This window comes from Cynocephalus volans, chromosome 12, assembly GCF_027409185.1.
Source record: "Cynocephalus volans isolate mCynVol1 chromosome 12, mCynVol1.pri, whole genome shotgun sequence".
Lineage (NCBI taxonomy): Eukaryota > Metazoa > Chordata > Mammalia > Dermoptera > Cynocephalidae > Cynocephalus > Cynocephalus volans.
The window spans coordinates 67,674,247-67,687,037 of NC_084471.1; the positions used below are offsets into that span (position 1 = coordinate 67,674,247).

Here is a 12,791-nt window from a genome sequence, read left to right on the forward strand (position 1 = left end):
TTGATTTCAGGGGGCTGGCTGGTTAGTTCAGTTAGTTAGAATGTGGTGTTACAACAAGGTCAAGTGTTCTGATCCCTGTACTGACCAGCTGCCAAAGTACATATATATATACATATATATATGTATATATATATGTATATATATATATATAGAGAGAGAGAGAGAGAGCCTGTCTTTAGAAATGAATATTGAATTATTTACTGAGGAAGTGGTATGATTCCTGAGATTTGAATTCCAATAATTTCAGGTTGATAAGTAAATTGGGTAGAAGTATGAAAGAAATAAGAAAGAAATAAGGCTGGCATGATATAATAATTGTTAAAGTTAGGTGATAGGTATATAGGGTCCATTATGTTCTTCTTTTTTTCTATATGTTTGAAATTTTACACTAAAAACAGTCATATTCAACATTTATAATCATTTTTTTTAAATGACAATTTTTTCAGTTAGCATAAGATGACATTGATCTCCAATGTATCTGCAGGAAGAAAAAGACTAGGTTGGGAAAGGAGAGCACTCAGTATATTCTCATACACAAGCATAACACAGAGAACATTGGCTAGAGACAGTGACTAACTCCAAGCTTCAGTGGATTGAGAATAGTCTTATTGTACTAAGATCAAGTCAAAGCTGGAGGCAAGAGAATTTTCCCTGACTAAAGGAAACCAAAAATGCAATCTAGATATTTCACAACTTTTCTAATAATCCAGCTGTGATCTCACTGTTTGTAAAGCCCAGCCCTTCCCAACCTGCAAGCTCACCTTCCAGGACTAAGCCCAGCCCATTTCTACCATATATAAACTGCTGCTGGGAAGCCCATAGCACAGTTCTGCTCCTCTCCTCTACGCTCCAGCCTCTCCCACTTTGTGCAGCCTTCTTCTCTTCAGGAACCATGTCTAGCAAATCCACCATGAGGAGCCACAGCACTAGCCACCGTGGCTTCAGTGCCAGCTCAGCCAGAGTCCCCGGGGTCTGCCGCTCTGGCTTCAGCAGTGTCTCCATGTCCCGCTCCAGGGCTAGTGGAGGCCTCGGGGGAGCATATGGAGGGGCTGGCTTTGGCAGCCGGAGCCTCTATGGCCTGGGGGGCTCCAAGAGGATCTCCATCGGAGGGGGCAGCTGTGCCATCAGTGGTGGATATGGCAGCAGAGTTGGAGGAGGCTTTGGCTTTGGAGCTGGAGCCGGGAGTGGATTTGGTTTCGGCGGTGGAGCTGGTAGTGGCTTTGGGCTCGGTGGTGGTGCTGGCTTTGGAGGTGGATATGGGGGCTCTGGCTTCCCTGTGTGCCCCCCGGGAGGCATCCAAGAGGTCACCATCAACCAGAGTCTCCTGACTCCGCTGAACCTGCAAATCGATCCCACCATCCAGCGGGTGAGGACTGAGGAGCGGGAGCAGATCAAGACCCTCAACAACAAGTTCGCCTCTTTCATCGACAAGGTGAGACATGAGACCGAGCCCTCCACAGGGGATTTCAGAGTCCCGAGTTGGAGAAACAGCAAACTTCCTACCAGGGAGACATAGGAAACAGGGAGAGGGGACTCAGACCAGCTCTGCACAGGGACGCCAGCTTGGCTCCGTGTTGACAACAGGCAGCAGGTGATGGGAATCATTTAGAACCATGGAAGCTCCTAGATGGTCCTCATTCCTGCCTAGCAAGAACTCTCAACTTTGTTAAACCTGGAGCATAGACGAGGCAATGGGAGAAAGGAATGGGTTGACTTTTCCCTCAGAAGGGTCTGGGAGACCACCAAAAAAGGCCGGTGGTATTTGGGCTGATAAATTACACTCTCGGGACTGAGTAAGAAGGGAAAAAATTAAACATAAGAAAAAAAAAGAAAGAAAATGATATTCTGGTCTGACTAACAACAACAACAAAAACCCTTAGAAACATTTATACAATCTATAGAAATGCTAACTGACTCTAGAGACAGAGAGTGACCAGAAAACCAGGATATTATGGAGGAGACACATGCACTAAATGAGAAATTGGACTGGAAAATAATCATCACACAATATTTAACATCCCTTCTAACTGAGGTCCTATCAGCAATAAAAACTTTTTACAATATATTAGATGGACATTATTTTTTAAGTAGATTTGTGATTGTGCTTGGAAAGAAAGGGAGAGAAATTGTGGACATCATTGAATGTCCAATTATATCTGTGGGGAGCAAAGGAAAAAAGTTTGGGGGAGCAGATCCTCACCCTGAGTCTCGGTGCATGCTCTGCAGCAGCCCAGCACCATGGAGAACCCCAAGCTGCTGGAAAACCTGATAACGCACACACTTACTTCTTTCTGCCTTTGTCTGCCAATAACCATCTATGTGGTCTGCTCGCCAGGTACGGTTTCTGGAGCAGCAGAACAAGGTCCTGGACACCAAGTGGACCCTGCTCCAGGAGCAGGGCACCAAGACAGTGAGGCAGAACATGGATCCTTTGTTCGAGCAGTACATCAGCAACCTCAGGCGGCAGCTGGACAGTATCATGGGCGAGAAAGGCCGTCTGGACTCTGAGCTCAGAGGCATGCAGGACTTGGTGGAGGACTTCAAAAACAAGTGAGTGAAAGGAGAGAAGTGGGCTCGGTTTCTTGAAGCACACTCTTCAAGACTATGAGGAGACCAGGTCCAGATGTCGGCAGATTGCTTAGCAAAACATGTCCATGGAAAATAAAATCACAAATTATTGCCTAAGAGAGAATATGAAAAGAAAAAAGGAGAGGATGGGTGGTTGGATAAGGGTAGGAAAAAGAGAGTAGCTACAGCAAAAATGATCTTTTACGATTTTTTGTGGCATAAAGCTAGATTTGGATAAATTCCATTTAAGGAATATGTTAAGTCCCAGGCTGCCTTTCTGGTTTATCATTACCACTGGTTCCATTATCTCTTCCCCTTTCTTCTTGTAGATATGAAGATGAAATCAACAAGCGCACAGCAGCGGAGAATGAATTTGTGACTCTGAAGAAGGTGAGCTGATTAATCAGGGTTTCACATTGCTTTGCTGAAAGAGGGGAAATACTCCGCACCCTGCCCCCATCCGAGTGGAGAACTGATAGGAAACTATAGACTGGGAAGGAGGGCTCAGCTGACCCCAAGTTGTTGGCTCTTTCCCCAGGACGTGGATGCTGCCTACATGAATAAGGTTGAATTGCAAGCAAAGACAGATTCTCTTACAGATGAGATCAACTTCCTAAGAGCGCTCTATGAAACAGTAAGCATTTCTAATCTCTTATTTACTCTGATGGGGGTCTGCATTGGAAGGAAGATTCTTAGGGCTGGGGACCTCTGTACATGTAAAGGCAAAGATAATCTCAGGATTCTCTGTCTTGCAGGAACTGTCTCAGATGCAAACACACATCTCAGACACTTCCGTGGTCCTCTCCATGGACAACAACCGTAACCTGGACCTGGACAGCATTATCGCCGAAGTCAAAGCCCAATACGAGGAGATCGCCCAGAGGAGCCGGGCTGAGGCCGAGTCCTGGTACCAGACCAAGGTGAGCAATGAGCTGGCAGATGCTAAGGAACCTCTGTATCCCACTGTCACTACCAGAAGGTGCAGACTTCATTGGGGAAATCTACTGAAGGGAAGCTGGGGTCCTCTCACAGGATGGGGACCCTCCACTATCAGAGTAGACATTTACAGAACCTATGCCTCGGTCTAGGAAGCAAAAGAACCCAAAGGCAGGAGGAAAGCTACCACAGAAAAGGACCTAGTAATCTTTGGTTTAGCTTCACTCTGAATGTGGGCTCTCAGAAACACAGTGCAGAACATTGCCAGTCCCCGAGAGAACTAGACAGTATCTGATCCCATAATGAAGAAGGATTGTGATTCACGTGTACAGTCTCCAACGACCATGTAACATCAACTCTGCCTGATGTTTCTTGAGGAGAAGCCATTAGGTCAGGTTTGTTTTATGCCCGATTCAGAAGGGAAAGTCTTCATTTGCATGTGAAAAGCCATAAACACCATGTCTCTCTCCCTGTGGACTGCAGTATGAGGAGCTGCAGGTCACGGCGGGCAGACATGGGGATGACCTGCGCAACACCAGGCAGGAGATTGCCGAGATCAACCGCATGATCCAGAGGCTGAGATCTGAGATCGACCACGTCAAGAAGCAGGTACTGTGGGGGGCGATGGTGAAGAAAGCATCATTTCCTAGTTAGACCATCAGGTAGTCATCAACCACCAGTTGGGATCATTCCTGGGAATTAAAGAAACACCAGGACAAGAAGGACAGATAGTTCTTGTCCTCAATGAGGACACTGGTTATGAGACATGAATCTTTTTTTTTTTTTTTTGTCGTTTTTTCATGACCGGCACTCAGCCAGTGAGTGCACCGGTCATTCCTATATAGGATCCGAACCCGCGGCGGGAGCGTCGCCGCACTCCCAGCGCAGCACTCTACCGAGTGCGCCACGGGCTCGGCCCTGAGACATGAATCTTACCCAAGACCATCAATGCCAACCCGTCAGAGCCATACGATATAGACCAGAGGCACTGGTTACAGTTTATATAAGAAGAACAGATTGACTTAGAAATTGCAAGGAAACAAGTTGGCAAAGAAAAGGGAGGATTGAAAGCATGAGGAACATGGTTGCAAATCTGCTGTAGATTCCAGGTGAGAAGACAGAGGAGCGAGGGCAAAGTACAAAGAACAGAGTTGCCCAGTGTGTGAGGTGGGAGGAAGGCAAGGTCTCAACAGCCTCTTGTGAAAACTCATCACCTCACTTGCTATGGTCATCATTTTGTGCAGTTACTGTGGCATGCACCTGTGGTCCTCGAACTTAGTCCTGTTGTAGATTTGACAACATCACTGAGAACAATCCAGTAGATTCATTCCTCCAATATCCTTTGTTCTTGTGTCCACTGTAGTGTCTCCCACCAGTAACGAGCCACATTCTCAAGAAGGGTGGTCAGCACAAGGGGTGAACTTTTCTGTTATATGAACCAGGCTAGACAAGGACTACAGAATGGAAAAACACTGCATGGAAACAGTCAGAGCTCATTCAGTATCAATTTTGGGTCCCAGGACTATTCCCCACTGGGAAAGAACCAGGGCCACTGTCCTGTGGAGCACCACACTACAAGTCCACTCCACTTGCTTTCCCCTCCTAGTGCGCCAACTTGCAGGCCGCCATTGCCGATGCCGAGCAGCGTGGGGAGCTGGCCCTCAAGGATGCCAAGAATAAGCTGGAAGGGCTGGAGGACGCCCTGCAGAAGGCCAAGCAGGACATGGCCCGGCTGCTGAAGGAGTACCAGGAGCTGATGAATGTCAAGCTGGCGCTGGACGTGGAGATCGCCACCTACAGGAAGCTGCTGGAGGGAGAGGAGTGCAGGTGGGTGACTCGCTCAACCTCCTCAAACATCTGTGTACATCTTCAAGCTGTGAGGCACCGAGCACACTAGTCCTGGCCGTAATTGTTATTCCTGGAAAACACCTAAAAGAGCAGTTTCCCATGGGCTATTCCGCAGATCGAGCCTTCCCCTAATGGCTCTCTGAGGTCTCATCCTCCCTGTGTTCCTCTCTCCTAGGCTGAATGGTGAAGGCGTTGGACAAGTCAACATCTGTAAGTATCCTTGCTTGCCATCCTGCCTTCATTTTGCACTCTTGTGACTGAGCTCAGGCTCGCAGAACGAGCTCACTGTGTCTTCTTTGTCCTTGTCTCCTCCCCACCCCAGCTGTGGTGCAGTCAACTGTCTCCAGTGGCTACGGCGGTGCCAGCGGTGTCGGCAGTGGCTTAGGCCTGGGTGGAGGCAGCGGCTACTCCTACAGCAGTGGTCACAGCCTTGGGGGTGGCTTCAGTTCCGGCAGTGGCAGAGGCATTGGGGGCGGCCTCAGCTCTGCGGGGGGCAGCAGTTCCTCCATCAAGTACACCACCACCACGTCCTCCAGCAGGAAGGGCTACAAGCAATGAAGTGCCACTACCAGCTCGTCCCACAATCCTCAGCCCCCTCAGTGGCTGTAGAATCCTCTACTCAGGTTTCCTATCCTGTCCTGGCTTTTGGTTTCTCTTGCTCTGAGTTAGAGCTGAGGATGCTTGGTGCCCTCATTTCTCCTGCTCCACCTGAGCTTCCACCATTTCATCCAAAAGTCCACCTCTGATTTACATCAAAATTAATCACAATTATTTATCTCCACCTTCAAGTACCTACACTTGAGGCTGAGCATTATAAGAAATTTTTCTCTTCCCCTCTTCTTTATAGAAAACCTCCCTGGGTGTTACTTTAGAACTGGGTAACTTTCCTTCATTTCCATTGGCCCCCAAATTATCCATCTTTCAAGTGTTGTGAACCTCCCTTGAAGTGTCCATGAGAGCACAAGTGGCTAGTCCTATGATGGACCCAGTCTGTACCCCTGTGATGTTTTCTCTGCTCTTTGCTCCTTTGTAATTGCTAAATAAAGCAGATTTATAAAAATAATGCATAGTGCCAATGTTTCTTAAGATTTTTCAATTTGCAAATGCCTTTTTATATTTAAAAGATAATCCAAATCCCCTGTGCTTCACTCCCCTCCTTTCAGGTGGTTCAACATATAGCATTATGACCTCTTGACCTTCAGAGTCTCTTCCCAGATCAAATTCCCCTTAAGTTTTGGCAAGTGGTGTGGGAGGAACCTGGTCGACCATTATTGTACACTCTGTTTTAACTGTCCATACCACGGACTATTAGCTTAGTCCCTCTGACTTGGCCTCTAAGACCACTTCTTCTCTACACCAGAGCTCACCTTAAGTGCCCATTTTGAGAACATGCTGGCCATTTAGAGCAAAAGTCATTTGACAAGACAATAAGATATTTGATTCATACTTACAATTGCTGTATGCCAAAAAACTTGCTTGATGATGTGTAACAGCAGTTACTATGTGCATAAGGAGTTGTATTTGTATTTTTATTTTTGTCTTTTTCGTGACTGGCACTCAGCCAGTGAGTGCACCGGCCATTCCCATATAGGATCCGAACCCGCGGAGGGAGCGTCCCCGCGCTCCCAGCGCCGCACTCTCCCGAGTGCACCACGGGCTCGGCCCTAGGAGTTGTATTTTTAGAAATGTATCCTTAGGAAATAGTACAGCAGTAGAAAGGCGTATGTACATGGATGAGCATCACAACAACGCTCACAACAGGGAGATATTGGAGACATTTGGATCCAAACAGCCAGGCAGAAAACTGATACACTTATTTCTTGAAGCAAAGGCAAAACAAAAACAGAAATTTTCTCCTTTTCATACCCTAAGCCTTTCACAGAGACTCAAAGACACGGAGTACGTGTTGTTCAGAAGAAAAGGTCCTATTCTTCTCTCAGGAGTGAACTGAGCTGGTTTGAAGTCTATGAATGGGGAAGGGAAAACTCGAGATAAGGGGGACTGGTCAGTCAACTAACATTCTGGCTCTCACAACACTAGAGACACTTTCTTGGACTGGCTAAGCTGTAGAGTGTGTCTCTGGATCCTGCTGCGTCAGGACTTACCTCCAATCGTTCCCCCAGCAACGTGGGCAGATTCTCACATCGTCCTCTCCTGTTCAGACTTCCCCTGACGCAGGTATGTGATGACTCATCTAAGCCCACTTATTACGCTTACTATTATGTACCCATGAGGCACAATGGAAATAGAAATAACTGACAAGGAAAATTATCCAGGATATAGCAATTTTTTGTATAAAAAGGATGTTAAAAAACAGTATTCACACACATATACATACATATATATATTTAAATTAAATCAAAATCTTGTGGTGCATGGACATTTAAAATATAACAAAGGAAAACTACAAACAACTTTTTGTCAATAAATGATAACTTAGATGAAATGTGCAAGTCCTTGAAAGACACAAACTACCAAAACTCACACAAGCAGAAGCAGATCATCAGAATAGCTGTATACATGTGAAAGAGATTGAATCAATAATTTATAACCTTCCAAAAAAAGAAAGCACCAAGCCCACATATTTTTATTGGTAAAGTCTATCAACATTTAAAAATGAAATGGTGCCAAATCTCTACAATCGCTTTCAGGAAATAGAAGCAGAGGAAGCACTTTCTAATACATTCTACAGAGGCCATTATTACTCTAATACCAAAACTAGTTAAGGACATTTTGAGAACGGAAACTACGGACCAACACTTCTTATAAACACAGACACGAAAACTTTCAACAAAATATTACCAAATTGAATACTACCAAGAATATAAAGAATTCTACTCTATGATCAAGTGGGATTTACTCTAGATATGCAAGGCTAGTTTAACATTCAAAAGCAATCAATATGACTCACTACATCAAAAGGCTAAAGAAAGAAAATCAGATGATTATAATAATTGGTACAAAAGAGGTATATGACAATCCAATACCCATTCATGTTTAAAAAAAAAAAAACTCTCAGTAAACAAGGAATAGAGGGCAACTTTCTCAACTTGGTAAATAACATCTAAAAAAATCCTGTAACTAACATCACACTTAATAGTGAGAAACTAGGTCTTTTCCCCTAAGACTGACAACAAGGCAAGCATGTCCTCTCTCTCTACTGTTAGTCACACTGTACTGGAAGTCCTAACTAGAGCAGCAAGATGAGAAAAAGCAATAATAGTTGTACAGATTAGAAATGAAGAAATAAAACAGTCCATATTCTCATGTGACATCATAGTTTAGGTAGAAAATCCCAATCCACCAAAATCTTCCTGGAAGTAATAAGCAAGTATAAAACATTGCAGGATCCAAGTTTACTAGACAAAACTAACTACTTTCTTATATATTAGCAATGAAGACCTGAAATTTGAAATTAAATATCAATACCATTCACAATAGCACCAAAAGTTTAAGCATTAAAGCATAAATCTAACAAAATACGTAGAGAATCTATAGATGGAAAACTACAAAACACTGATAAAATATGAAAGATGTAAGTAAATGAAGGGATATTCCATATTATAGATTGGAAGATTCATTATAATTAAGCTGTCAATTCTTCCTAACTTGATTTGTAGATTCAACACAATCCCAATCTAAATCCCAGCGAGCTATTTTGCAAGTACCAACAAACTGAATGAAGTTTGTATGGAAAGGCAAAAGGCCTTTGCAAGGTGAATAGATGAAACACAGGCCAATTTTTAGGGTGGTGAATCTCTCTGTATGAGATCACAGTGGTGAAATCATGACACAATGCTTTTCTCAAAATCCACAGAATTTTATAGTACAGAGTGAACCTTAACATATGAAATTTTTAAATTTTTTTTAAATTTGAGAGATACCAGAATGAAATGCAATGTAATGAAATAATCTAACTGTGTTACAAATTGTATGAAATAACCTCATTAAAGGGGTAGGGTAAAAAAGCCTGACCTAAGCCACTTTGGAAACGATTGGCATTTGTAAGACTATAGGCAAAAGGAACTATGTGTAACCACTGTATTTGAAGTCATTAAGGTTGTTTTTCATAGCGTATGGCTCAATAATTCTGAAACCACTATATGTGTGTTAGTGTTCTCCAGAGAAATGGAACCAATAGGTTATATATATATGTGTGTGTGTATAATAAAGCTCGCTCGCTCTTTCTCTCTCTCTCTCTCTCTCTCTATATATATATATATATATACACACATACATACACACCTATGTATGTTGTATGTGTGTGTGTATGTAAACAGAGAGCGAGAGATTATTGCAAAGAATTGATGGATGTGGTTTTGGAGGCTGACAAATCCCAAAATCTGCAGTCAGCAAGTTGGAGACTCAGGACAGCCAATGTCTTAGTTTGAGTCCAAAGGCAGGAAAAAACAATGTCCCAGCTTAAAGGTAGTCAGGCAAAGGGAATTCTCTCTTGTTCAAACTTTTTGTTCTATTCAGCTTTTCAGCTAATTTGATGAGGCCCACTCACATTCATGAGGGCAATTTGCTTTACTCAGTCTATCTATTCAAATGTTAATATCATCAGGAAATACACTCACAGAAATATCCAGAATAATGTTTTATTGAATATCTGGCAACCTGTGTTCCATTCAAGTTGACACATAAAATTAACCATCACAAAATATACTGTGGAATAGCACAATTAAGAAAATGGATGGCAGGTAGTTGGAGCCAGGTTTTTCACCTCTGTTGTGTGAGGTTGCAGATAAGCAAGGGAAGAGGCTAGAATGACATACACGGTAATAAATTAGAACTGGAGACATCAGCATGAACTTATGTTTGGCTTCATATAGACATAGGTGGTTACATATAATAATATATAGAAATATGTGTATCACAGGGGCTAGTATATACACGTATATTTCCTCGCTCTGTCACCTAACAAGGCCTAGAAGCAATGACACCCCAGTGGCAATGAACATACCTAGTGCCTAGATGTTGGTTTCTAAATGCTTACCCAATATTAGTGTAGTGGTTAATTTTACGCATCAACTGGATGGAGCCACAGAGGCCCAGATATTTGGTCAAACATCACCCTGGGTGTTTCTGTGAAGATGTTTTTGGATGAGATTAACATTTGAACTAGTAGACTGAGTAAAGCAGATTGCCCTCCTTAACGTGTGTGGGCCTCATTCAATTAGTTAAAGGCCTGAATAAAACACAAGGCTGACCGTTCCCTGAGTAAGAGAATTCTTTTGCCTCCTGACCTTCAAACTGGGACATTAGCTCTTCCTGGTTCTACAGCAGCTTCCAGACTTCATACTCAAACTGACACATCAGTTCTGCAGATTTTGGATTTGCCACCGTCCATAATCATATGAGTCAATTACTTAAATCTATTTATATATTTATCTCCTACTGGTTCTGTTTCTCTGAATAACCCTGACTAATACAAGTAGGAACAAGGGCCCCTTAGAGAAGTGACTGATTTTAGAACTGGGACAGTACATATACAAGACGATCCTGCAGTATCTTGCCATGCCAAAAAGTAAGGAAGTGCTCAAAAATAACCAAGGAACAAACAAAAAACACAAGATGCCAATTGGAAGAGCTCCCAATAGCCAAGTTGGAATAATTTGAGCCATAAAGTAAACACATAAATAAATTAATAAATAAATAAAGTATATATTGGATTACAACCTGAAGTAATAAGTATCCATCAGTCTATACTGATATAAATAAATGGCTGAATAAATAAATCAATGAAAGAGATAGATAACTCTCATGCAGAATTCCAAAAATGTGTGTAAACACTCCTCCCTCAATGAAGTGGAGTATATCTTATCCCCCCAAGTGTGGGCTGTGATCAATGACTTCCTTCCAAAGAGTACAGTAGGAAAAGGAGTTGAAAGAGTAGCTTTACAGTAGAGAAAGCTGACAACTACTCCAGCCAGGTGATCAAGGGTAACATCAACAATGATAAGTCACGTTGATGTCACGTACCCTTGATGTGACATGATGAGAATGGAATTTTACCTCTGTGGTCTTCCTCCAAAAACCCTATACCCCTAATCCAATCAGGAGAAAAACATCAGAAAAAGCCCAATTATAGAGATTCTACAAAATACCTGGCCAATGTTCCTTAAAACTTTCAAAGTCATCAAAACAAGGAAAGCCTGACAAACTGTCTCAGCCAAAAGAAGCCTAAGGTGATACGACAATTAACATGTAATGTGGTATCCTGGATGGGATTCTGGAACAGAAAAAGTACGTTGGGTAAAAACTAAGGAAATCTGAATGAAGTATGGACTAGTTAATAATAATATATTGATATTGTTTCATTAATTGTGACAAATGTACCATAACAATATGAGGTATTAATAATAGGGGACACTGGGTATGGGGTACACAGGACCTTTCTGTACTGTCTTCACAATTTTACATAAATCTGAAACTATTCCAAAATAAAAGCTTACTAAAAAAATTCTTAATGTGTGGGGATCAAAGTGGCATCTGTACTTTTAACTAAACAAAATTTTGTAAACAAAATTACAAAAATACTACGGTAGAGAGAGAGAGAAAGAATCGAAGGATATATACTAAAATAATATCAGTTATCTCAGATTGTGTAAACCTGTGTCTCTTTTAAGTTTGTATGTTTTTTAAAGTTTTCAATGTTGAGCATATATTGAAAAGTTATTGGAAAGATATTTCATCTTTAGAAAATTATTTCAAAAGGACAGGAAAATCAACTACATTGTATATTGATAAAATTAAATTTAATTTAAAAAAAAGAAAATCAGTAGCTATACCTTATAACCAATATTTGGGAAAAAAAAAAAAAGAAAGAAAAAGAAAATTATTTCAAAAAAAAAAGTTCCTCTGATGATTTTGTATTATAGGACACCTGAGATTAGATGTGGTTACTCTTTTTAGTACAAAAGATAAATTGTTCTAAGATTCAGTCTCTAGATTTAAGGCTCATGAGAACTAAACATTTGGACTGCATTCCCTTACCCACTGAAGACTGAATAAAAAGGAATGGATCCCCTTGCAACAGCAAAGTCTCCTGTTTGAGGCAAGGAAGGACTCCTCAGTACCCATGCTGGTTAGATATATGTTTTTTTTAATTTACTTTTTATTAGCATGTTCATTGTTACAAGTCATAATTATTCTTTATGCCCCTTATCCATCTCTCCCCCTCCCCCTCCCTTCCCCACTCCTTCTCCCTTCACCCTCCCCTCCCCCCCAATAGCCATAGATTTGTTCTCTCCATCTGATAGATTAACTGTTCTTCTGTTAGTTTGCTGCCCACACGATCTGTCCAGTACTGGGACAGGTGTGATCAAGTCCTCCCCTATTATCATAAATCAGATGCTGCTTCTAATACTCTGGAGTGTGCTTTGTGGAGAGAGAGGACCTTGTCTTCTCTTTTTTTTTTTTTTTTTTTGGTCTCT

General features: G+C 42.1%; 1 protein-coding gene across 2 annotated transcripts; it reads left to right on the forward strand.

The window, feature by feature from the left end:
- Nucleotides 1-892: 892 nt before the first annotated feature.
- On the forward strand, nt 893-5,980 carry LOC134360975 (keratin, type II cytoskeletal 6A-like). 2 transcript variants are annotated; one of them, XM_063075847.1, is made up of 10 exons: nt 893-1,214; nt 1,251-1,432; nt 2,336-2,550; nt 2,898-2,958; nt 3,107-3,202; nt 3,324-3,488; nt 3,988-4,113; nt 5,111-5,331; nt 5,528-5,562; nt 5,675-5,980. In XM_063075847.1, exons 1-10 carry the CDS (start codon nt 893-895, stop codon nt 5,908-5,910), a joined length of 1,659 nt encoding a protein of 552 aa, XP_062931917.1. In that variant the 3' UTR covers nt 5,911-5,980. The 2 variants fall into 2 exon arrangements, with proteins under 2 accessions (XP_062931917.1, XP_062931916.1); XM_063075846.1 differs by having other exon boundaries at nt 893-1,432.
- Nucleotides 5,981-12,791: the final 6,811 nt, after the last annotated feature.